A 26256-nucleotide genomic window follows, 5' to 3' on the forward strand; every position below is an offset into this window, starting at 1 on the left:
TTCTGCAGCACTGGTCTCCAGCCTCTTGTTCTCCAGCCTATACACACAGTCAGGGTTACCCTGTCCCAGGTGTAGAATCCAGGAAAAAGCTTTGCTGAGGTCCAAAAAGATTACATCTACTGGCTACTCTTGATCAACTAGGTGGGTTACACTGCTGTAGAAAAAAATCAGGTTACACAAGTAGGACTTCCCCCTCATGAAGCCATGCTGGCTATAACTGATGACTGTGTTGCCCTCCAGATATTTTTCAATACTTCCCAGAATATTTTTTCCATGTTTTTACCAGGCACTGAGGTGAGACTGTCGGGCCTGTAGTTTCCAGAGTCCTCCTTCTTGAAAATCAGGACAACATTCGCCAGCTTGTAGTCAACTGGGACCTCTCTGGATTCCCAAGACCGCTCAAAAATCATTGAGAAAGGCTTTGAGATGACATCAGCCAGCTCTTTGAGGATTGTTGGATAAATCCCATCAGGCCCCATAGATTTGTAGGGATCCAGCTGAAGCAACAGGTCCCATAAAAGTACAGGGTCAGCTGGGAGTTGATCATTCTCACAGTCATGGTCTTCCAGCACAGGGCACTGAGACCCTTTTGATCTGTCATCCGTGTTGAAGACAAAGGCAAAAAGCGCATTAAACACCTCTGCCTTTTCTATGTTTCTATTTGTGAAGCGACCATCCTCATCCTGTAATGGGCCAATGATATTTCTATACTGCCTTTTGCTATTAATATATTTGAAAAATACCTCTTTTCATTGTCCCTGATGTTTCTGGCCAGCTTCATCTCCAATTGAGCTTTAGCTGAATGAATTTTCTCCATACAGCAGCAAGCAGCATCTCTGAATTCTTCCAATGTCACCTGTCCTTACTTCCGCTGGCCATATACCTTCCTTTTTTAACTTTTTTCCAAGAGGAGATCTCTGTTCAGCCAAGGCCTTCTGCCTTGTCTGCTTGACTTGCAATATTTAGGAATTGCCTTCTCCTGTGTCCTTAAGGAGGTGATGTTTGAAAAGTGATTATTTTATTTTCTCTTGTTACCTTGTTACTTCCTCTTGCTTTGCTGTTGAAGCACCTTATGTCTGGTCTTTCGAAAGAGACTTATGCTGATCCCATTGTTCTGGAAAGGCATGAGATACCACTGGGCAACCTTTGGCTTAATTAAGTTTTTGCTGTGGAACTATAATTTTATTTCCTGAGAAATTGCATGAGACTAATATAATGAGGAATTAGTTGTTACAGGCATAAGACCTTACTGAAATAACAAACAAATTACATGATCATCATGGTAAAGTCTTTGAAATGGCCTTTCCTGTTCAAATTCAGGGAGGTGGAAAGTAGTGGAAAGTTATTAAAGCAGAATAAGCTGTGAGAAGAAAGACAACCAGTTCTGTCATCTATATTATCATATTGTCTAAGTTTCAAATACTTTTGTATTTTGTTTCAAATACTTTTTGTGGGGATGGTTGTTGTACACATGGAACAGAGAACATACTTAATTTAGCCTGTTTGGATCTTCTCCACTTTTGTGAGTACATGCAGGATCACGTAATTATTCTTGTAATATTCTTAAGTGTATATGTGATATTGGCCTTTCCATCTTCGAGAGATCAAAACTCAGATGCCATCAAAAACCAAATACTGAGATCTGATTTTAAAAGAATTTCTATGCTGTAATTCTGGTTTGTCCATTGTTTTTTTTTAAACTCCCCATGCTTATCCTATTATATATGTGTGTGTGACAGTAAGGGTGGCCAACTCCATAATTTTTAAAGTGACTGCAAGTAAAGCCTTTTCATGTTGCAAAAGTTCTCACACCCACCTCTACTAACTCCTTCCCAGCAATTAATTCTGCCAGAATGTTCTCCCCACATAAATGTGTTCATCCTTCAATAATATCACTGCTGCTTCTGAGAGTTTTTTGTTCTCTCTCTCCCAGAACAGTGGGTGCAGTTGTAACTTTCCACTTCTGCCTCATTTGTTCCTCCTGCCCCAGCAAACAGTTCAGGGGAAGGAAGATTGAAAGGCAAGGAGCCTTTCTTCCATCCAGCCAATGGAGAGGAAGAAGGGGCAGGAAAGCTCAAGTCTTATCCCTCTTTAAAACGTAAGGAATCTAAGAAGGGCGAATATATGAACAGGGCTTCTGAGCTATATGTACTATTGGATTCTTTGCTTTGTTACACTTGTGGATAATGTCTCTCTTCTTCTTCTGGATAAAAATGTGAACACTGGCAGAGAAATTAGGCATTAAATACAATTTACTTAATAGTACATATAGTTTTGGTCTATATCATCCTACTTAACTGCCTTCTCTTCCACCTAGCTAGTGGCTAGCTCTCTATTCTACGTCTCTCACTTATGATGACTGACTTGTATGACTGACTTATGACGACCATTTATGTTAGCTCCAGCTTTTCACTTTTTGTAGTATTGTAGTACTCCAAAATCTGTCTTACTCCTAACATTACTCGTCACCAGGAGACACCCTTGGGACATTCAGGCCCAGTACCATCCATGTTGCTCTGCGCTCTTCCTCTGCAAGGAAGTCAGACCTAGGTGGTCTCTAGGAGCTTAAGGATGTGGCAAAGCAACAACAGAGGCTGGAGAGTAGAGCAGAGGGGGATTTGTCCTGTGGGGAGGGACACTCAGGGACAAAATGGGCTGGGGAAGCAGACCTGCCTGTATCTGCTTACAAAACTTCAGCTGGTCAATGCTGTGCATGACAGATATGTAACTTCAGTGTGTTTTATGTCCAGCACGTTTCCAGCGCCTGCTTTGTTAGAAATACCAAAGTCCTTCAGAACATGGTAAGCTGGGGAAAATGTATGTTATGCTTCTTCCTAATTTTAATGCTGGCATTGACAAAACATCGAGGTATGGTTTCTAAAAAGGAGATTCCGCCTCCAGAAAAGGTACTCAGCGAAACAGTCCTGCAGAGCCCTCCGCCCGTGGGAGTAATTTCAAAGAAATTTCCAAATGTCTCTCCCTCTGGCGCCGGGAGGTGCTGCCACGCACCCTCGCGAAGGCTGCGGCGTCCCCGCTGGGAGCCGGGCAGAGCCGGGGCCGCCGGGAGCGGGCTCGGGAGCGGCTCACGCCGAGCTCTAGCCGCAGCCGCCGGCAGCACCAGTACCTGCGGCGGCCCCGAACCCCGCTGGGGCAGAGAGGGCTCCCGGCCGTACGCAGGCGGGCGCAGCTGGCCCTGCCCCTGGGGCACCTCCAGGCGCCAGGGCGGAGGGGCGCGGGGCAGGCACTGCTCTCACGGCCGCCCGCTCAGGAACCTCCCGCTCCCGCTGCCGCCCTCGGGCGCTTGCTCTGGGCGGGCGCTCGCTCCCCGCCCCGGCGAGGAGGAGCGCGCCTCCCGCCCCCTCCTCCGGGGGAGTCGGGCAAGGCATGTGCGTGCGGGGTGGCGCCTGCCGGAGGCGCACCAAGCCCCGGGCTGGCTGCGCGGCGGCCGCGGCATCCCGGCGAACCATGCCCATGCCGCTGCCGCCGCCGCCGCGGCTCCTCCTCTCCGCCTCCCGCGCGGGAGCGCGCCCCGCTCCACTCCCCGGCTGCCTCCTGCAGCAGCAGCGGCGGCGGCGGCGGCGGCGCTGAGGGAGTTGCGCGGGCTCTGCCCGATGTGGCAAGAAGCGATCATGATGAGGAGGAGACGCCGCTACCTGCTGGAGCGGGCAGAGCAGGCGGGCGGCGGCTACGGGGCGAGCGCCGAGCAGTCCCGCTCCCGGGACTGGCTCTACGAGTCCTACTACTGCATGAGCCAGCAGCACCCGCTCATCGTCTTCTTGCTCCTCATCGTGATGGGCGCCTGCCTGGCCCTGCTGGCCGTCTTCTTCGCCTCCGGGCTGGTAAGAGACACCTTCCCAGTCTGGGACCCGCGCCCTCCCCGGGTATCCCCGCTGCCGCTATCCGGCATCCCCTCTCCCGCTGGCATCCGCGCACCCGGCGCCCTCCGCCGAGCCAAGCTGAACCGAGGCGGGCGGGGCGGAACGGGACGGGACGGGGCGGGGGAGAGCCGGTGCTGCAGCTCCGGCGGCGGAAAGTTCGTGGCGGGAGGCGCCGAGGTGGCGGCGGGGGCCGGGGAACCCCCGCCCAAACTTTGCTGCCCGATATTTGGAAGCGACGCTGGAGCAGCGGCCGCGCGGCTGATGGAGCGAAAACTGAGACAACAAGCGCATCGAGTTTAATTCACTTAATTCCTTGGCTCCGCTCTCTTCCAGCTACCGGCTTGGCCGTAGTCGCCTTTGTAGTGGCAGGGTTTAAATCGCCGCCCAAAGATGCAGTCGGTACCCGTATCTAAAGTAATGTTTTTAGGGCAAGTAAGCAGGGGCCGTGCCCTCCTTTTACACTTTCCCCCCCGCGCCCTCTTCTCCGATACCATTTTCTAGCGTTTGACCCATTTTCTCGAGGAAGCTTTTGGGACAGCGCAGCACTCGTTTTTAAGGAAGATGAAGTTTGGTCGGTCGGATCCTTTTTCTACATGACCAGTGCGAGGCTTCCAGCTTTTGGGAGGAAAAATATGTCACAGAGGCAGATGACAGTCGGTATTAGTTTATCTCCCCCAGAAGTCGGTGGCATTTGCCCTTGCGTTGAACGCAAAGGAAAAGCTGCAGAGAGCAGTAAAATTCTTGCTCCTTACAGTTTTCCTGCTGTTAGTGATTAGAGACAGGCTGTTGGTATTACTGTATACTTCTGAAGTGAAGAATAGGATTTGAGTGGTCTCAAAGTCTTTTTTAAAAAACAAGTCTTCTAATGGTCTCTTGAAAAGCGTAATGTTTATTGAATTGAGCTAGTGGTCTTTAAAGGAGAGGATGAGTAGGTTAGTATAATCTAATGGATTCTCTTCCAGAGGCACTGCAGCTAGTGTTTGCTTATATAGAGAATCCTGCTTTCTTGCTTGACCAAACTTTTGCCTTAAAAACTGCAGTAACTGCTTGCAGGATTAGCTGAACTTCGAGTCAATTGGTGGTTTATTTCCTTTTAACTATTTGTATCAGTTGTATTTTGAGCTTTTTTTTTTCAAGTGCCATTCCTGTTAAGTACAGAACAGTTGTAAAAGGGCTAAAGTGAGGCCAATAATGGTGATGCCTCATAATTCAGCTGCTTAATGTCTAAGTGTTTCAGTTTTGGAGCTCTGTGTACAAAATACAGGTTTGACCACTTATCTCATTCTGGTGCTTGAGTGCTTGTCCATCAGGGCTGAAGGGACCAATGGAAGGTGGAAATGAAGTCCGTCAGGCATGTGCTGAGGCGTAGGTGGGTGTGGAGACGTACACCATACTCACCTACAGTAAAGGTGGCAGAATTTGGGTTGCTAGCATTAAATTTTGTACCTTCAGTTGTGGTATGATCTAAAGATTGAGGTTATTTTGGTAATTCTGTTTCTTGAGGTAAATCATTTACAGTAACAACGGTGGGCATAACACTGGGCTGGGGTCAAAGGACTGCTCAAAGTTATGGAAACAAAACTGTAAGCTGGCTGAATCTTGCCAGGCATTCCTACTTCAAAAAGAGTGAATTTTTATAGTTCAGTCTGCACTTAGAATTCCAGACATACCGGAAAAGGAAAAAAATGCTTTTAAAACCTTTTTCCTGAGCCTTTGTCTTCCTGTAGCTAACAACTGGATGGGTGAGTGGAGAAAGAGGTGGGGCTCATCCTTAAAGTTTCCAGTTGACAGATGAAAGTAACTTCAGGCAGAGAGAAAGCTTGCCTATATGAATTTCTAGCCACAGGATGTTGGACAAAATCCTTTGGAGCCCTGCCCAGAGTTTCACCTAAAAGCGCTTTATTATAGTCTAGCTTCTGGTTGCATTTGTGATTAAAATATTGAATTTTAATTGAAAACCACTGAAGGTTTAGATATGTTTCTCCCACATCTGCATAAAGAATACTCATTTTATATAGCAATGGAATCTTAGTCATTTTTTTGTGCCTGATGATTTGAAAGGGACATACAGTTAGGACTATCTGAGCCACGAAAGGCAGTACCAATATCCTTGTCTTCTATTTTGCACAGTGTGATTGTTTTGACGGAAGATTTAATTTTGTAGAGAAGGTGCAATGGAAGTGAAGTGGGATAGTAGGTCTGTGGTATGCATTTGAAGTTAAAGGAAGTATTAACAGTTGTTTCCTTTAGATTCTGTACAAAGCAATTAAGATTTTACTGAAAATTATTTAAACCTGTTGTGGAAGCAAAACTCCAAAATGACTAACCATAACACTCAATGTGTACTTCTTGCTTGTGCTTCAAAGAACAGGTTAGAACATGGAACGTGGGTTTGGACATTGTTAAGATGGATATTCATGAAGTATGAACCATTTTTATATCTAGGCTTTCTTAAAAAAAACTCCAGAAACCAATTTAGTTGTTAAAATATATCACTGTGATATGAGTTCCCCCCCCCCCTTTTTTTTTTTTGTGGCAATGTATTCTTAAGTGTTCCCAAACACAGCCAGCTACACAGGGATGTATTCAACTTACTCAGCTATTTCAACCTGTCAGAATACAAGCTATAGCCTTCCTGATTTCAGATGAAAAATTTATTAAAGCTGTTGCAAAATTACAGTAAACAAGATTACTTACAAAGTGTGCCTGGAAATCTGATTACTTTTGTTTCAGACAATGTGCCGCTATTATTACTGAGAGAGGTTTCTTAGGAGATTTTGCTTTTGTTTCAGAAAACTATTGTGATTTTGACCTTTGGAATTAAGCATTCTATCTCCTCAAACACTAGATATAAAACTCACAGATTCTGCTTGAAAGATGACCATTCACAGCTTGTAGTTTTAAATAATGTACTGATAGTATCAACCTTTGAATTTCCTGTGTCAGAGTATCCTCTGTATTTCTCTGTACCTGGCGTGAACTGCAAACTGGCAAAATGAGATCAGTCATCCATGTTTAGCTGCTGTTTTAATCGATAGAGAGTAAATTATTTTTCCAAACCAGTGAAAACCGTCCACCATTTAAAAATGCCAGAGGTCAGCTTCATTTTTTCTCTGACTATTGTATTGTTCTTTCAATATAATATGTAGGACAAACTCATTATTCGCCCCTCTCTCCCTTTCTAGTGCTAACAACTTATGACCATTTTTAATGGAATCTGGAATAGTTTTGTCTCTGACAGAAGCGTATCTATTATAACTGCAATTTGTAGGAGATTAAAAAAGCGCCATTTTTAGATTCCTAATGCAAGATATGAGTGTAATGGAATTATCTGAAATTGTGATGTTTTGTTTCTTACATGTTTAAACGAAGCTCAGACTGAAGACAGGGTAGATGTCCAAAATGTACAGTTTATTGGAAGGCCATAACTTTCCTTTATCCATGTATTTTTCTAGACATAAAAAGTGCCCAGTCCACAGATACAGGCTGCAATAAAAATCTATAGTTCAGGGATATCAGAATCTTTTAGCACTTGTGGGGTAAGTGGGAGAAGATCTAAGTCTGTCAAGATGTTCTATCTGTCCCTTTTCCCAAAACTCAAGGTTCGCCAGCCTGCTACCAGATACATGTGTACGCCCATGCCTCTTGTTCAAAACCTGCAAGCTTCCTATGTGATGTTTAATGTTAGTCTGCAGCCCTTATCTCCTTATCTCCCTCACAAATTCTTGCTGCTACATGTGACCTTGTAAAGCCTTTAAGATGTAGTTGTTGATGTGTTGATGCTGGTATGTAGATGCATGCTTCTTGATGATATCATTATCCAAGTGGAGCACGTGTTGAGTGAAAAGTGCTTCTGCAGTGTGGCATTCTATTGCCTTCCCTCTTCTAAAGCACCTGAGATGGCTTTGGGTTAGCTGCCTGATGTGGAGCAGAGGTATTAGTTACCCCCTCAGCCACTTCTTTGAAGTTCCTAAAAAGCTCACGATCATGCTGGTAGGCTCAGTTATGGTTCCTGAACCTTTTTACTGATTCGTAAATTCAAGAAACTAAAGATTGGCTGCACAGCTGCTTCACTGACATGCCCAAATATCTTCTGTAGCAAAAAGGGGAGTAGTCAATCGTGCTTAAGAGGGGAATACAATTAACTAGCGAGGTGTACCTCTGACATGACAAACGTACATTTTGCAGGAATTGGTTTTCTGGCATCAGACTGACTGAATTTACTTTCAGCTGATCTGCATGGAAGAAGAGGTAGCTGCCTCATTCTGAAGAAGTACATGAAAACTTTTTAGCTGCCAACCTGGCTGGCAGGGAACTGTCTGTGCAAAGAGAACAGGAGCAGGAGAGTCCTCTAAGCCTTCTGGGGCTTGAACTGCATGTGCCATTTCTTTAGGCCCTTAGTCAGAAGGACAGCAAATCTTCCTTCCCTCAAATTGGTGTTACTCCTAAAATAAATCCTTGCTGTTTCTGGTAAAAATTTGGCATTAGCCAAGCCCTTCCAGATTTCCAGGATCATAATCTCATTCTGAAATAAAGGGAGAAAAGTCTTCCAAGTCCATGTGGAAAAAGTAGCTTTAGAAGATGTTTCATCATTCTCATTGCAGTGTTTCAAGTGATAAGGTATCTGTATAAGAGCATCTGATATATACCTCTGGTAATGTTCTCATTGCCTTGGGTCTGAAAAATTCATCCGTCCACAGCAAAAGGTCACCACACTGACGATGTGATTTTATATCTGTATTCATGAGATGCTCTGCTGAAACCTAATTGCATAGAATAATATAGCCATAATGTAAGATCATTTGTACTCTCAATTTTAGGAAATCTTTGAGATCATCTCTGTGTAAATTACAGCTTTTTTTGGTTTAGGAGCACCAACTGTTTTCCTAAAGTCCAAGAATACCCAAGGTCTGAAAGCGTTCCTTGGAATCCTCATAGAGTGAAAGTAAGCCAAAGCATCTGCTATGCTGCTTTCCAACTTCAGTATATCCATTCCCTCAAGAAGAAAGCTAAGCCACAGGAAAGGTAATGAAGTAGGAAAATCCTCACTAATTGGAGGACAAGCAGAGGTTGTTTGCATGCTTGATGCTTTGGTTGTTGTGCCCAGGAGGTACCTACCTCTTCTTAAACTCATTCCACCAGATTATTGCAACTACCAAGATGAGAAAGAATTCAAAATAAACACCAGTGTATTTACAATGCCTTTTCTTTTCATAATTTCGGTTATAATTGAGTGTACAGTTCTGCTTTCAAGTCCCCTATTAAAATGTTGTGTGAGGAAATCCGATGTTTCTAATTCTTTTTTCTTGTCTCCAGACACCATATTGCAATATATTCTTCTAGCTATAGTTGCTAGTTTTTTGATACACTCTTAGGATATTGCTGTCCCTGCTCAGTGTTCCTTCCAGTAATATCTTTGGTTCTCTGAGAGTGACTTTTGTAAGCCAGGCCAGAAAGGTTGCTGTATCTTCCTGTCTGAAGCAGAAATTGCCTAGCTTTCTGTCTAGTTTCATTCCTCAGTACTACATCAGTCTGGGCTTCTTCTTCTTTCTTCATTCACTAATGACACTCCCAGTACATCTGTGGTTACTTTTAATACTGCTAAGAGCTTGTCTCATTTGCCAGTCCCTAACAAGCCTGGAAACAGAGAGCTGTCAAGTTAATGAGGTGCTAGTGGCAACCTCACTTTGCATACCTCTGTTTAATCCTTCATATTGAATAACCTGAATTCTGAATAAGAATTGGATAAAATCACGGGTATGGCTATGCTGGAAAAATACTTTGCCTTGAATTGTAATTGTAGTCTTAATAAATTAAAGTTTTAAATTAAACTTTTATGAATACCCTGGCAATGGAAAACTTATTTAATGTCACAAATTGTGACTCAAAGTGGTGGATCCACAACTCCTAATCATTACTGCAGCTGACAGAAATGATAAATAACATACTTACTAGAGCTGTTGTTTACTGTGGTGCAATGGGAATAAGACAGGTAATGGATTGGGCTACAATTGTCTGCTGTCTTTATCAGCATCAAGCCAGGTGTGTGGATTCACAAATCATATGTTGGCAACTTCATAGTGGATCTGCCATGAACCTATGAATACCTGTCTGCTTATCTTCCTTAATTTTTTTTTTTTAAATTGTTTTCAACTTCCTTGTTGTGAACAAATATATCTGACCCATTTGTGGGGATCTTAAAACTTATGTAAAAATGGTGAATAGGTTTCTTTGAGCCTTCAAAAGGTCTTCTAGATTAAGAACATTGACCAGAGATCACAGTCCCTACATTTATGCTGTAATTAAGAGAACTTCTCCTTGTTATAATGGTAACAGTCACTGGAATCTTCCAGACATGCACTCCAAGCTGATGGTGGCATGGACACTTAACACAGATAGATCTCTTGAGCAGCTGGGTGTGTGGGCATCACAGGAACAAAGTGGAACTGAACACCTGTAGTGTTTCATCCTGTGCCTGCATCTCAAGTCATAGCCAAGCTTTGATCCCAAACAATTATGTGCTGCCATAGTGGCTTCTGCATATATCAAAAAGAATTGAGACAGCTCAAGCCATATTGATTTGTGATGATGATAAGATGCCAACAGGTTAAATTTCTGTTTTGGGGGATTCAAACCCCAGAATAAGTGAATTAACACAGTTCCACCCCTTTTCCCTGACTTTTTTTTTTCTTTGAGCATCAGTCCTGATCCTATTTGGAAAAAAATAAACAAAACAAAAACAAATCCGAAACCCAGCTCCATGCATTTCTTCTCTAGATCTTTTATTTTTGTGTTTTGAGTAAGCAACCTTCAGACACAACCTTACTCAGATGATGCTGAAAATTGAAGGGCCTGTTGCACCATATGTGCAGAGGAGTGTGAGGCTGTCTCTACACTTATCCTCCCAGTTGTCTGTTTCTCCAGCCTATATAGAAACGTTATCTTTTGTCTCTAAACAGAACTCTTTTTCTTAGTGGTGCCTAGATGATATAAAATCCCCTTGCTGTTTCTAGTGTGAACGTGTTCCAGACTTGTGTCTGGGAGAGGCGGAGGAAACAGCATCCATCATGACTGACCTCTCAGCCTTGCTCTCAAACCTGCTAGTCTGAGCATCCGCTTCTTCCACCATCCATGGTTCTAGTTTTGAAGTTTTTCTTGCCTGGAAGATGTGCTCCAAAGTGCAGGAACAATGGCTTCTGGTTGCATACACCAGAGAGCAGCTGGGGTAAGAGGTCCTCTGGCCTGTATGTGTTTCCCATATAGCTTCAGGTGCAACTTAGTCTGGAGTTTGATCATTGGATCATCATGGCCAGTCTTCACGAAAGAAGATCCAGGAAAGGTCTCCACCCACATTCGTTACAAGCACGCTGGTGATACAGGGCTTTGCAAATGCGAGTAAGGCCTTCAAGCCTGCACAATGGATTTTTTAGGTGAGACACAGTATGCACTGAACTGAGCCCACCCTTTAATCCTAAGGTTCATCTGCCAGGGCCGAGCGAGCTTGGACGGTGGCAGCAAGGTCCTCAGGATGTAGGTTTGTTTAGAGTGACCTTCTCTTAGATGGATGGCCTTACAGGGCTGATGAGCTCCATCTGCCCGGGTTTAGAGTTGTCCTTCTCTTCTGTGTGTTCCGGGGCTCCCCTCTCATCTTCCACGATGGCAGTGTCTGCACAGGCAAAGCTCCCATTTTCTTGCTCCTTTCCACACCCGGGGCCGATCATTGGATAGTCCCTTGAGATCCTATGTAGACTGATAGCTTTTCAGATCTGCTCGCTAGTGTTTGCAAAAGTAGCTAGAACTTGCTTTTCTCCACCTGCCTCCTCACAGCTAACTGTGTGCTGTGGGACCTTTTAAAGACCCTAAATGCTTTGGCATGCCCAGTGAACATGCTCACTTACTGGATAAGTGGAATTGCTGTCCTCCCATTCCAGGTAAAATCTCCACATCCATGTATCCAATTTGCTAGTACTTTGGTCAGTCCTGCAAGAAAGTCCTAGGAAGACTAGGTTGTCCCCAGCTCCTTTTCCAGCAAGACTGAATTCAGGCTGAGGACTCAGACACCTTATTTCTTCCAAGAGTTGTGTTAGGAAAACAGATGCTCTTTGAACTTGACTCAGCACCTGCTTGCTAGTGCTCCTGCTCTTAGAGAATCATAGAATTATTTAGGTTGGAAAGGACCCTTAAAATCATCAAATCCAACCATTAACCCAGCACTGCCAAATCCACCACTAAACCATGTCCCCAAGTGCCATATCTACATGTGTTTTAAATACTTCCAGGGATGGGGACTCCACTTTCCTGGGCAGCCTGCTCACCCTTTTGCTGAAGAGATTTTCCCTAATATCAAGTCTAAACGTCCCCTGGAGCAACTTGAGGCCATTTTCTCTTTTCTTATTGCTTGTTATTTGGTGAAAGAGACCAGGACCCATCTCATTACAACTTCTTTTCAGATAGTTGTAGAAAGTGTTAAGGTCCCCACTGAACTTCTGTTTCTCCAGACTACACAACCTTAGTTCCCTCAGCTGCTCCTCATAAGTCCTGTTGCTTTATGTACCCTGGCAGGTGGATAGATTCTGTTTCTTTGGTGCAGGCACTGTGGTGGTCCTTTTTAGTAGCACAGTGGTCTGAGAACAGTCTACTCTGGTCAAGACCCAGGAAGTGGTAGGTTATCCATCCAGACCAGTAGCTGGTTCTGTGATCTCCACTAGCACCCTGCTAGCTTGTGCCAGAAAATGGCCACAGACTCTCACTGGGGCTTGTTTCCTGCTCCAGCAAGTTCTAGCAATTTCCAAACCTGACTGATAGCTGGTGGGATTTTAAAAAGTTTCTTCAAGTGATGTGATGTCTGTTTAAGACTGAAATGATTTACTAGATTGATTTTATTTTCTTTGATTTTTAATATTTTCTTACCTGTGCCTTAATGAAATGAGGTAACAGCATTGGTTAAATAAGCCCTCAGCTAACACAAAATAGGAATGCCTCTATTTGCACAGTCAGTTTTGCTCTCTTTCCTATGAATATGTCTGAAGTTTTGTTCCTGAGATGTTCTTTGGCACAGTTGTGTTTCAAATGTAAGTTAACCTGTTTGTGACCTTTATATGAAATTTTATCATTATAGAAATAATACCCATTGCAGAATGTGGTCCTGATCCCGGGGTCAAAAATGAAATAAGAAATCTCTTTGGTTTGAAGTTAGTTGAACTGAGAGACATATGAGACTGTGGAAAGTGTCCTTAGGGGAGTAAACTTCTAGAATATTTTTGTGATAATAACTGTTTTTCGTATGTAATTGCAAATCCTTAGGAGACACTTGAAAAGTAATTACACAATGACAGTAGTGACTTTTCAATATTAAAACTATTTTTCATGCTACTCTATTATGCTTATATGTTAAATCTGAGGAGTATTCTTGCAAAGTGTGTTTCTAAGAGACCCATTAGAGAAAGAAGCCTAAGTGTACCTTTTTCTTCATTAAACAGACCTTTAAAATGAACCTTATGTGCTGAAACTCATGTGCTCCCTGGTTCAAATTTTGTGATCTTTACTTTTGAACAAGTTTATCTTGACATTTGTTCTTGATTACAAATTACTATGTCAGGAGTAAAGTGGTGAGGGAAGGCTGAGATATATGACTGTCGGTATTAAATAGCTCAAAGAACTGAATGAGTACTTCTGAATTCCATGGATCTGAACGGGTATTTCAGAATTCCATGGATCTCTATGGGTACAAGGAAGGCCAGAATTTCACTTTTAATACATGTTACGGTGCAGTTAACCTGAAAAACATGTCTTTCTTTGACTCTTGTGAAGTAATGTATTATCCACAGTGTTTAACTGATGGAGCTCTTTCAACAATGACATATTTTGAATATATTTAACTGCAAAACATATGTTTTTCATAAGTGTTCTACTCATCTTCATGTAATGGGATTTGCATAAATAGTAGTTGCATTTATTGGAGAGTTTCTTTAAGATTTCTTTAAGGTTAGAAGGAAGGATTTTGAGAACAAGCTAAACTAAGTTATTAAGCCATATTTTTTGGAGAGGAATTCAGAACCAATACATGTAGTATAAAGCACACAAGAAAAATATGTTGATCACTATATTTACATTAAAAATAATTAAATTATATGAGTAGTTACTAATTAGCTCTGGAGGCTGAAATAATTAGTTTAATCAAAGTACAAACTTTTGCTTGCTTCTTCCCTCTTCAGAACAGGACACTTCAGGGAGCCGAATGTAATTAACTGTCATTGCTCTCTAGGACAAGGCTTTTCTTCTGTGGCTACTAGCTACTGCCACTGGGTAGGACAATTTTTGAAGTACACCAGCTGAGTGTTGTAGTCACCAGTTACCCTAGTAACAGAGTTGGACTGTCTCATTTTTCATAGGTTTTAAGTGTTTTAAAATAAAACTGTCGATAATTGCCAGCCTAAAAGAAGATTGAGATGCTGCTGGATGACTGAAACACATGACAGTCCCATTCATGTTCCTAACCCTCTGTGGGCCCTCTGAACCCAAGCTTGTTAAATATATAGTTGTATGCACTGACAGATTTTATATGACATATGGCTAACAAGACGAGAAGGTACAAATCGATGAAAAATAAACCAAGAGAGAGAAAACTGCTGATATGGCAAATAAGGGTGTGTAAAGAAACTGCTCACTGTTCAAGCTGAGTACGTGGTGTTTGCACAGGATATATTTATGTATATAAAAGATAAAAGCACCACATTCTGATTCTACTAATTATGTTTTTGGCAGGGATAGGTTTCTATCCTCTATTCTGTGGCATATGATACAGTAGGAATGGTCACAGGCTCATGGGGTTTCGGCTGCATATTTTCATGCAGACAGCTCCAGTGGAGGTTGCTCCTATAGGTCTGAGATGGATACTACCTTTAAACATCAAAAGAGCTGTATCAAAGCACAGTTGTGCCCACGCCATGCAGAGAAGAGAAAACTTAAAACCAAATGTTACTCCTTCAGTATCTAGCCACTGTATTGCAGCTTTGACTATCCTCAGAAACCCATCTTTTCTAGTTCTTTTACATTCATTTGGAAGTGGTGATTGGAATTCTTATGGTGTTCATCGTGCACTGAGGTGGCATTGTGATGTTCTCTCTTGTTTATTCTTTTCCTATGTTCTGCATTTTGGATTATTTTTTGACTGCTAGTGAGCACCAATGTGATGTTTTTATGGGTCTACCAATGATAAACACCAAATATCTCTATTTCTAAGTGTTAATAGCCAATCAAGAGCCTGTTGTCATGTGTATAAAATTTGGATTGCTTTCTCGGAGCTACATCCCTTCAAATACATCTCAGCTGAAATCCATCTACCGTTTTCTTGCTCCATAGTAACTATTAGGAGAGCCTGTTGTGTTTCTTCAGAGTTGGCCCTCATCTTCGTCAGGTTGCTATCCAGCTCTTTTCCCAAGTTGTTTATGGATATGCCGAACAACATACACCCTAGGATTCCTGAGGACTGTGGTACCTTTGTTTTTAACAAATTTTGCCAGGATAGATGCCAGACTTGCTTGTACTTCCCTTAGTCTTTCAGACGGATCCCAGGAGAGACTGGTGACACATCACATTCCCATCTTTGTATACTGGGGAACTTTCGGTGGAGGTTACATCTTACTACAGCTTTAGCTCTTTCTCCTTTGAGGCTTGTTGGCTTTTTCTGGTGAACCCTGTCTGCCTGTGGTAATTTTTTTTTTTTTTATTTAATGTTGCTGCTTTTGTCTGTAATGCATTATACCAATGCTCCAATTTGAGGGAGATCTTCCAATGTGTTCTGCTGTATAGATTATTTTGGAGTGAGAATTATCCCGCACTGAACACAGATACAAAAAAACCCCAGCCAAACCCTTTCTGCTACAGTCTGCTCTTCTCTAACTGTTCTTTTTAATACCTGCATCATCTGTTTGATTAGAAGTCCTTTAGCAGGCTGCCAACTCCTAATTATATTTCAAAAAGAATTTACTACTTATTTTATACTCCTAAAAATAATTTCTCAAGCAAGCTCTTTTCTTGGCCTGCATTATTGAGTCTGTATATTAATAATGATAAATGTTATGATCCTTTTTTATTATACCCTTCCAGGTTTGTTTTTTTTTTATGTGTGTGTGTTTTTGTTGTTGTTTGGTGGGTTTGGGGGTTTGTTTTGGGTTCTTTTGGCTTTTTTTTTCTATTAAAGATAATTTTTAGAACCTTCCCTACTTGGCCGTTCAGGCATTCTGGTTGTTGTTTGGTCTTTCTCAAGTCATTTTGGGGAATTAATTAACTTTTAGCCTGTACCTCTGAGTTTTATAGTGTTTTCTGGTCGCCTACAAAGATTTTAATCCGTAAGCTTATAGCTCCCCCTTTCAATTGTAGTGTTTGAGTTTTGTTTTTCATTTGTTTGCTTAACAAGCTTTGTCATTGTTATAAAGCAGCTCCTCAATAGCAATATTTTGTGAACTATATTCTTTCTACTTCTTGAGATCAAGTTGTTTTTTCTTTCCTCATATGGGTGTTTTTTGTTTGTCTTGTGTACTTGTTTGTTTTGTTTTTCTGCAGCACATGAGACATAGACAGTCAACTTCCATCTGCTGCTGTAATCCACAGCAAATCTATCTGGATGTACTAAATTATCCCTTGACCTCTTGTGTTTCTTCTTTGACAGCCTTTCTTATATCTGCATTTCATAGAATCTCAGATATTTTCAATTGTGGTTGGATGACTAGTCCTCTCGGTAGTTTATTTTTATGATCCTGTGCTGTTTAGTCTCTTTTTTTGGTTCATAGCCACTTGTTACTATTTGTTAATTCATATATACTGTTAATACAGGCCTCTCTTCAGTCCCTGCTGAAGTGTATGCCTTTCAATCTTTCCTCCTTTTTCAGTATTCTGATGATGGTCTTTTTTCCACCAAGTTTTCAGTAAGACTATTGTGTAAATAATGTTTTAACAATGGGCATTGTAGTTCTTCCATCTCGCTTCCTAGGCTTATAGAGAAGAGTACTTTCACATGGGTGCTTTATTTCTCTGAAAAACTTTAAGAAGAGAGTCTGTCTGTTCTGTCTTTGCTGTTTCCTTCTTGCTTGAGTTTAATCAACTTCTGTCCTTTCATTTAATTGAGACTTTCAGGTCTCTTTGACATTACTGCTTCTCTTAAACCATGTACTGTGTTTCTATAACCTCTTCAGTTTGAATGTTTTCCTCTGACCTTTGAAGTGCCAGCAAATTCATTCTTTTCTAGTTTAGATTAAAGTCAGATACCTTCTAGAGGCTCCCTCCCTATTCCCCAAGTTTCCCTATTTCTTTGATTTCCCTTTTGAACACATTTTCTTAGCTCCTTATTAAACTTCTGCTTGTCAACCAGTCTTGTTTCGAGAGCATTTCTGGGAATGCTACCATAGTTCTCTGCTTCTTCACTAGCAACAAATATTTTGCCTCCAGAACTTTTCTTTCAACTTCCTCATGTTACTGTTATTTGCAGAATAGCCATGGCCTTTGACTCAGCACCTCCAAGGAACCTTTCCAAACCGTCTGTGAGGTCTGATGTTTTTTGCGTTAAACAGAGAAGTCTGTGATCTCTGGTATGTGGAGACTTTGTGTTCCTGATAATCACTGTTACAAGACTGAGACAGGTGAGGGTCACTCCTAGCTGTCAGGAAAACTTGGAAAAAAAATGGATACAATTGTTTTCTACTGAGTAAATTAGAAGATGAATAATATCTATATGTAGCTGTACTCAATAAAAAAAAGTCCACCAGAAAAAAGTACTTGGCTCTGTAGTCAAGCATGTGGGTGGTCAGAAGGGTGTTCATAAGACCTACATGGTTAGTCACTATATTATCACTATTAGTCCCACATGCTAATGAGGACAGATTGTCTAAAGTCAAAGAACTGTTCCTGTTGGATTTCAGCAGAATTACACACTTCTCATATGGGGAGGATTTTACAGCATGCATTGTTCATGGCTTTTCAAGTTTGGGTAAAGGTCCAGGTGGCCGGAATGTCATCTGAAGGATTTGGATGAAATCTTCCTGCTCCGATAATGTTCCCATGTACCAACAGATATGAAATGGTGTAGGATATGGCCGTGAATGCAGAACTGTTTCTTGTGGTTACAGGTGACATTCCACAGCCGCTTAGCAGTTAGAATTACCTGATGTGCGTGATGTGCAAATGGCTGGATTGATTGCGTATAGTGAGGAGTCAAGACATCACTGCTAACAAGTGTAGACTGCACATCAGACTCATTAATAGACAGAACTGAATTTCTCAAGACAACAGACATCATGAAACAACTGGATTTGAGCCTGATGCTGTTATCATCGATCTACTAAGCCAGACAGGGAGTGCTGAATCAGAGGGGAAAAAAATTCAGGCATGCAGTTACAGAGGGCCTTAGTGAAAATCAAAAGCTTCATTGACACAAACTTCAGGACACTTTGATTAAAAGATACGGTTCAGTTAATTTTCTGCTAGTGTCCTTGAACATGATGCACAGGACTCAATGAAAGATTTAAAAAAAAAAAAAAAATATAGAAGGAACACGAGAAAGCTTCTAACCAGGCACCTAAGCAAGAAAAACAAGCAAAGTTTTATATTCTGAAAGATAAATGGTGAGCATAAAAGGCAGAGGAGTTTTCCTAAGTTGTGGATCCAGAAAATACAATGTGGACCTGGAAATAGCATCTGGCCTTAAAGACACTGAATCATTTCTGAAGTGAAGATGGACTAATACTGATGGAATTGATGGAAAAGAAATCTGAGATTGTTAGCCCAAACTTTTCAGTTGTTGTCCTAAATGATGAAGTCCTAGATGAAACTGTACAGCTACTTGGCCAGGAGCAGGGTGTGGCACCTCCTAGTAAAATGGAGATTTTTCCAGCTGTCTAGCAAATGGCACACACTGCAGTCAGCAGTTAGCCAGAAGACTTTTGCAGCTTTTGTAGGGAACTAGTTCTTGAGGTGTTAGAGAATTTAAATGCTGTCCGGTTTTAAAAAGACAAGAGTGATTTTCTCTTCTGAAAATCTTTGTCTCAACTCCTGGAAAAGGCCTTACAGGAAAAATGAGCAATTTTTGCTACAAAGGTAACTTGACAGAGTCTTTCAGTCTATAACTTGATAGATTCTTTCCTGGTTAAAGGAAGACGTTGTATTTTGATTGAGAGGCCAGTAAGCTAGTAATCCTTGAGCCCTGTAACTTTTTTTTAACACTCAACATTTTTAAAAATATTGAAGATATTGAAATTGAAGATAGTGAATATTGAAATTGAGAATTGAATAGATGTATGAAATAAAATATTAAATCAATGTCTGAAGAACATTACTCCCTTGTTTTTATATTTACATTTGGAAAGTGTTTCCTTGATCTCAGCAAAAAGTGATTTTAGTAGGAATTTAATGTGTTAAATGGTTTGAGTTAAATCAAAGCGTGTGATATTTTAGATCTCAGCAGGAGTTTTCTGTATATAGTCTGCTGTTTAATTCCACTAGATGAAAAGAATAAGGAAAAAGTATCAAAAGAATAAGGGACCATGTTAAAAGATTTTTATGCTAAAACTGGTCTTTTAACTTCTTATTTGTTCGTTTTTATAGATTTCTTCATCTGACTATGTTTACATATGTAACAGTGAAGTGCTCTACAGCAGCTTTGCTGTTTAAAATTAAAACTGAGGGCGTGACATTATCTGGAAAAGAACAGGATGTAGAATGAGAAAAGGTTGTGGGTTTTGGAAAGATGAGTGAAAGTGACTCTTCAGATTTTAGTGGTGATAACAAGATTATCACACTTTGGAAGAATTTGTGGGGGTTGGAAAAATTTCTAACAGTAGACTTTTTAATTTCTTCAGTAATTAAAAGACAGCAAGATAGAAAACACTCAGGAAGACAGAGCTGTCAGGTAAGATCCATGTTATTGCAGGCTTAGCCATTATGTTCACAAGTGTCATGCTGATATTTTAATTCCATTACCTCTGGTGTATTTTAATTTCAGAAACTAGCAAAAAAAAAAGTGTTTGGGTTTGATTTTTTTTCATTCTTCCTCCCACATCTTTGGGAAATGGTTAAAGTAACAGAACAGTTAGCCTTCAGGGTTTGTTTTTGCGTAGAGCTTTTAATCTGCTAAACCCACTGGTGATTGCAAATATTGATCAGGAAGCTACAACTTCTAAATGTCCTGCTCTTAAAGTTACAATTCTATAAAGATTTAGTTCCTGTGAAGTAATAGGAAAATATTGTTAAAAGCAGTTTCCAAAATAAACCTCTTCCTTACAGGGCCTGCTTTTGTTGGCCTGACATTAGCATGTAATTTACAGGCAGGATTGTGAAAAATCCCCCTGTACACATTCAGGCTTTCTGTAAAGAATTCAAATTGTAATAAGTTTTAATTTCTCATATATTTTATAAATTGCCTGATGTGTATACTATTCAGTCTTTAAATTTCAGTTTAACTTCAGAATTTGTTCAGTGGATGATGCGATGCAAGCAGCCTGTGACCGCAGAAGCAGGTTGTTTGATGTCAGCCCAGAGAGGTGACGTCCCATGGCAGTCAATAAGGTGGTGTTCACTTACATGTGCTGAGGAGCTGATACATTGTGGTCAATTTTATTTTTTTTTACCTCCATATCTTTAAACCAAAATAAAATGTAAAATTGTGTAGTAGGCAACCTGAGAAGGGGAGAAAGTAGAAGTAAAATTTTAGATTTAGTGATCCAAATGGCTCAAGGTAAGTGTTGAGATCAGTGTACGCGAGGAAATTGATTAGTTTTTAATTTGGAAGAAACATTTTGATGGGTTGATCTAATTGTAGAATACATATAAGAATATGTAGCCGCATGAGCATACATGTGCTCTAAACTGACATCTAAATATTGTTGATTTGTTGTGAAGCCAGATCCTCCCAGAAAGTACAGTAGTTTTAATTGTGCATCTGGATATTCTCGCTAGTATATTTATAGCATGATTGTTATCACTGAAATGATTTTGCCATCTTTTAAATATGTGGTTTTCCACAGTCTTGGCTTCCTCCAGGAGCTTGCGGTTTCCTTCAGTGCTGTGACCTGGCTGTGTGACAGATGGTACAAGGAAGTTAATGTTGTCCTGTCGCCTGTGAGGGGTTTCATTTCTCTTGCAACAAGAGTTTTGCCATCCCACTTGGAAGTGCAGAAGTCAAAAGTCAAAGTTAAAAGCTTTTGCTGTCATCTGGGCTGACATTGTTTGTGACATTACTAAATCAATTGACCCTAAGATTAGCTCGGTTGATTAGAGCATGGTGCTATTTGGTGATCCTTGTGAGTCCCTTCCAACTCAGAATATTCTGTTTCTATGATGACACCAAGTTTGTGGGTTTAATCCCCATATGGGCTATTTAGTTAAGAGTTGGACTTATTGATCCTTGTGGTTCCCTTCCAACTCAGAATATTCTGTGAAAATTAACTGAAACAAATTTCAGAGATGAAAATGATCAAAAATCACAAAATTCAGATACATAAATCAGTAGTTCTTACTACTACTAGATAGGCTTTGTATTTTTTCTCTTACTATGCAAGATTGCATGTATCTTACTCCATGCAGCTCTATACTCTTATGAACACTTATCTCTATGCCTAATTGTAAGACCATAATTTTGTTTTCAGTACAACTACCCAAATGCTTAAAAGCCCTCATGCGCGTATTTAATATATGGAAGCTTAGTGTTTGCATTTCAAAGTTAGCACTATAACTTTCAGTTTTTCAGCTCTCTTTTTGCTTATATCCTGATCATCAGTGTCACAGTAATAACTGCCTGAATATGTGACTTTGTGAGTTCAAGTTGAAAGATGAGCTGACTTTTGTCGGGCAGAGTAGTGTATATGAAAGATCATCTACAGACTGCAGAGGCAGATGTGGGTTTTCTCTGTGGTGTTTCCCTTGTTTTGAACCTGTCAGGGCAGTGGCTGCTCCTGGGCTGGAGCTGGCCTGGTGCAACAGATGTGTGTGACAGTGTGCAGTACACATGTAGGCAGAGCCACAAGGAAAACAAAGATATTGGAAGAGAGGAGGGGGACAGATTCTTACAATGTCTCTTGATATTGAGTCGTAAAACTTAATAGATAAGAGGGGAAAAAATCCCAAGAAAAAATACTGACAGCATTTGTAAATTTACAAATTTCTTTGTAAATTTTTAGTTTTGATCTAGTTGGAGCAAGTCTTAAACACATAAGAAAGGAAAAAAAGCTACATTAAAATGCTTTTAAGTAAAATGTGAAATATTTAAGTTGAAAACTCATCAATAAACAAGATTTATCAGGGCACTAAGAAAGCAACTGAGAATTAGGGAAAAAGAAATGTTGTTTCTTCGTGCTTAGATGTCTTACAGATCATCAAATAAGTACTTTTAGATTCTTCTGAAAATTTCACCAATATGAAAAAAGAATCCAAGGCTTTTCTGCATGAAGTGTGTGGTTAGTGGAGGATTTCATACTGTTGCAGCAGTAGGATTTGGTGCTTGATTTTGGAATCCTTGTTGCTGCAAATGAGGCTGTTAGAATTCATAACAGCTGGGGAATGACTAAAGATCCTATGACCAGACTTTTGATATAGTGCTGTTGTTCTTCAACCAGGCATACTTCTGAACACATACAGGAATATAAAATCAAATATTTATTCCTTTTTAATACATCCATAATTAGATAATTTTAAGATGTTAGTGTTTTAATTTCCAAGTTCTGTAAATAAATATTTATTATTCTGAATCTTACTTCAAGTTATATTCTAGTCCTTGCTCTGGGTGTCGTCGCCACATTTCCAAGTAAGCAGTTGCTAGGAAAAAATGTATATATGTAATATAGAGTCTGTCCTACCAGACAAATACTTTAAACAGAAGCAAAACGTGGAGTGGAATGGATTGAGGTTCCCTTCCTTTGGCAGCTTTAGTTTGGTGAGGATTGGTGCATAAACTACCTGCACTCCAGTGTCCATTACCACCACTCTGTAATCCTTCTTGTTATCCTCAGATTGCTCCTGGCTGTATCACTGTTGGCCACTGGTGAAACAACAGCTGTGGTTAATAGTGAACTCTATGAGGCTTGGTAGTCTCTTGGTGACATCCCTGATAAAAGTCCCCAGTTAGCCTCATGACTCTCTAGAGTGCGTCAGGTCGGCACATGGATGCCTGCATACCTCTCAGAAGAAAGTCGCCTACTACTATCACCCATCATGTTTTTTTAGTTGTGGTCGTTTTTACACAGAGAGCAGATGGGGCTGCCTTGCTCATCTCCTGATGTGACGAGTCTTTCATCTTCGGTCTGCAGAGCACTGAAGAGGTTCTGCAAGGGCATTCCAGGCTTCAGGGAAAATTTCTTCCTCCTTTGGGTCCGTGCTGTTTGCAGGCTTCCATTGTTCTGCATCATCTGCCCCTCTCCCTTCTGTGTGTGTGCACCAGTGGTGCTGTTGTTGGCTAGTTGGCCACGGGCTGCGGGTCCACTGCAGATGTGCTTGGAACTAGCTAGCTAACTCGGCCTCCCTGATGTTGTGCAGCCTTCTCACAGCCCTCTGCAGCTCAAATTAGTAAAAGAAGTAGCATGCAGTATTGTGGTTAATAGTTACAGTAGTAGTTACAGACAGCTTCTTACCGAGAAAGAAATTCTGTTTTGATTGAACCACTTTTGATATCCAATCATGTCTTTCTGGGATCTCTGTGTACCATAAATTTAGACTACGTTATTGCTGTCTGACCTTTAAACACATTAGTTTTTAACTTCCTTTTCATTTTCCTCTCTTTCCAGGAAGTTGAAGACCATGTGGCGTTTTTAATAACCGTTCCAACTGCCCTAGCAATTTTTTTTGCTATATTTATCCTTGTCTGCGTAGAACCTGTATTTAAGAAGCTGCTTCGTGTATTTTCTCTGGTGGTCTGGGTGTGTCTTGTTGCCATGGGATATCTCTTTATGTGTTTTGGAGGAATCATCTGTCCCTGGGACCAGGTAAGACTGTCATTATTACTGATTTTACTTCCGTTGGGTAAATTTCCAAGAACCATTCTATACAAAAGCATTCACATTCATTTTTGTGGGACATTTCATAAAATGGTTTTGTGACTAAGTGGTTGCATGCTGAGACTCCCTGCGTCTATTTTATAAACACCAGAGATGTGCATACTTAGGATATATTAGGAAATATTTGGAGGATTTTATTTTCATATTTTTAAGCTTCTCTGTGTAATGAATATGTGAATCCAATCACCAACTTCTTTGTATAGTGAATATTTGATTCTAGTGACCAATTAATGTGGCAGAAATGCTAGCTTTGTTCAGCACTGCTGATGCTATCTTCTTCAGTTTAAAACATTTGAGCTCTCAGTGTAGGCTTTCTGTGGTTTTCAAGATGTTCTCTAGCAATGTGTGAGAAAAAGGACTGGGTGTTTCCTTACTTGTCTAGGGAAATGAGCGAGTAGAGAAGCAGTGAAGTACCCTCCACATTTTTTAAATTTTGTAATGGAGACAAAGCAAAATATAATTGCAGCCTAATGGCAGCACTTTTGAAACATCAATAAATGATGTACAATATCCAATGCTGAGTATGATTGATTCTTCTGTGTTCCTCTGTATTGTTTTCTTTTCCCCAAACAGCTCTATGTGGGAATACTCCTTATAAAATAATTTAAAAACTCTTCAAAGGATGGCAAAAAAAATATTTCAAACATATAAATATGTCTTCTGAAAATTTCATACTAGTTCCATGAATTTAGTATAACCTTTAAATGGTATTGCTCTATCCAGAATGCCTTCTAGGTCTTTGAGATACACAAATTGTCTCACTTGTTATTCAGATCTTGCAAAGACTTATGCAAATACTGAACTTTAAGTATGCGGATAGTTCCTTTAAACTCTTTAATTCAAATTATTTAAATTACTGGTGTATGTTGGCAATACTTCTGGAGCCCTTACCTTTGTGTTTGACTTTATATTTTCATTTTCTTGGAAGGTTCTGGGATTAATTATGTAAGAAACCTCCTTCCAGGTTTTTTTTTTCCTTTTCTTTTCTTTTCAGTATTTGAAACTGCCAAATCAGGCCACACTTGCATGTAATAAAAAGCGAATCAGAACATGAAATACTCTTCTCTATATACAGATTTCACCATGGGAGTTCTTATATCTTTATGATATCAGCTGTAGATAATTCACATGGTCTTACTTTTCTGATTTATTTTCATTGCCAGTTGTGGGAAGTCATTTCAGGATATTTCAGACTTTCAAGCTTAGATGCAAATATTTAATTAACTGTATTATTTGTCCATTACAAATTGTAGTGAGTTTAATTTTGGTATTTGAAATATAGAATAATGATTTTCAAAAGCATTTGGCCTAAAAGAGCTCTAAGAGAGATACTGATGTCTCGGTCCCGAGGTTGTGTTTAGCCCATGAAGATGGTTTGTCCTGCTTTGCTTTCCTCTTAGGAAAAATGTAGGCATTCCCACAGCATCCCAGGGACGTGGCTGGCTATGTGAGGCAGGAAGGGCTGTAGAGCTCTGGGGAAAGGCATTGTCTTGCTGCAGGTTGCCAGGACACAACTTCTCTGATGTTTCAGTCTGCTCCTTGCTTTGCGTGCAAGTGTTGCTTGGAGAAAAGGATATTTGGGAGGGAGCCGCATCTCTTGCTCTGCCAGCAGCAGCCGGCTCCGGGCAGCAGCCTTTCCCAGTGCTGTGCAGGCTCCAGCTGAGAGAGGGCAGGGATTTTCCAGAACGCCTGGACCCCGCGGCAGATGTCTTTGGCATCTGGCGGGAGAGGGGCTGTGCCAGAGCGGCCCCTGGCCCCTGCTGGGAGTCCGAGGTCCTGTGGCTCCCTGCAGTGGGACCCTTCGCTTCCCCAAAACCACATTTTTCTCCTTTGAATAGGAGTGCGCTTTTGTGGATTGCTTTTGTAGGCATACTTTTGCCTAGTGTCAGTTAAGAGTAAACTGTGAAAATATAGGAGTCTTTCTGGGAATTTGACACCTTACACAATAGACTAATTGCAGGTTAGATGTTTTCGAACATCTGAAAAAGAGCTGTGAGCAATAAAATACTGCCATGTATGCCTGTGATGCTGGTGTTTTGTTTGCTCTGCATCAAGAATGTGCAGGTCAATAATCGGTGTTCTCTCTTATAATCCTACATGAAAGCAAATTTGAAAAATCCTTCCTCAGTGATCACTGACAGCTGCTTTGTTGAAGTTTTGTGAATCTTTAAACCATTTTGCTTGGCATATTAGGGTGGTTTTGTGGTTCCTTTATGCATTTTATGAAAGAAAGGACATGTGATGTAAAATTTGAATTAATTCAGTCAAATATGTCTCTGTCAACATAACTAATTAGGAAATTATGAAAATAAAAGAAAGAGCTAGTTCATGCACAGTTACTT

At 40.8% G+C, this 26256-nt stretch overlaps 1 protein-coding gene across 2 annotated transcripts in view; it reads left to right on the top strand.

Annotated features, from left to right (window-relative positions):
• Window positions 1-3528: 3528 nt before the first annotated feature.
• Window positions 3529-26256, top strand: part of ADCY2 (adenylate cyclase 2) — a 214342-nt gene continuing 191614 nt past the window's right edge. For both annotated transcript variants that reach the window (XM_064660924.1, XM_064660933.1), the window contains exons 1-2: window positions 3529-3839; window positions 23645-23842. In XM_064660924.1, the coding sequence (XP_064516994.1) occupies window positions 3612-3839; window positions 23645-23842 (426 nt within the window). In that variant the 5' untranslated portion in view covers window positions 3529-3611. The remainder of the gene's footprint in view (window positions 3840-23644; window positions 23843-26256) is intronic.

The sequence above is a fragment of the Pseudopipra pipra genome, chromosome 1, assembly GCF_036250125.1.
Source record: "Pseudopipra pipra isolate bDixPip1 chromosome 1, bDixPip1.hap1, whole genome shotgun sequence".
NCBI lineage: Eukaryota > Metazoa > Chordata > Aves > Passeriformes > Pipridae > Pseudopipra > Pseudopipra pipra.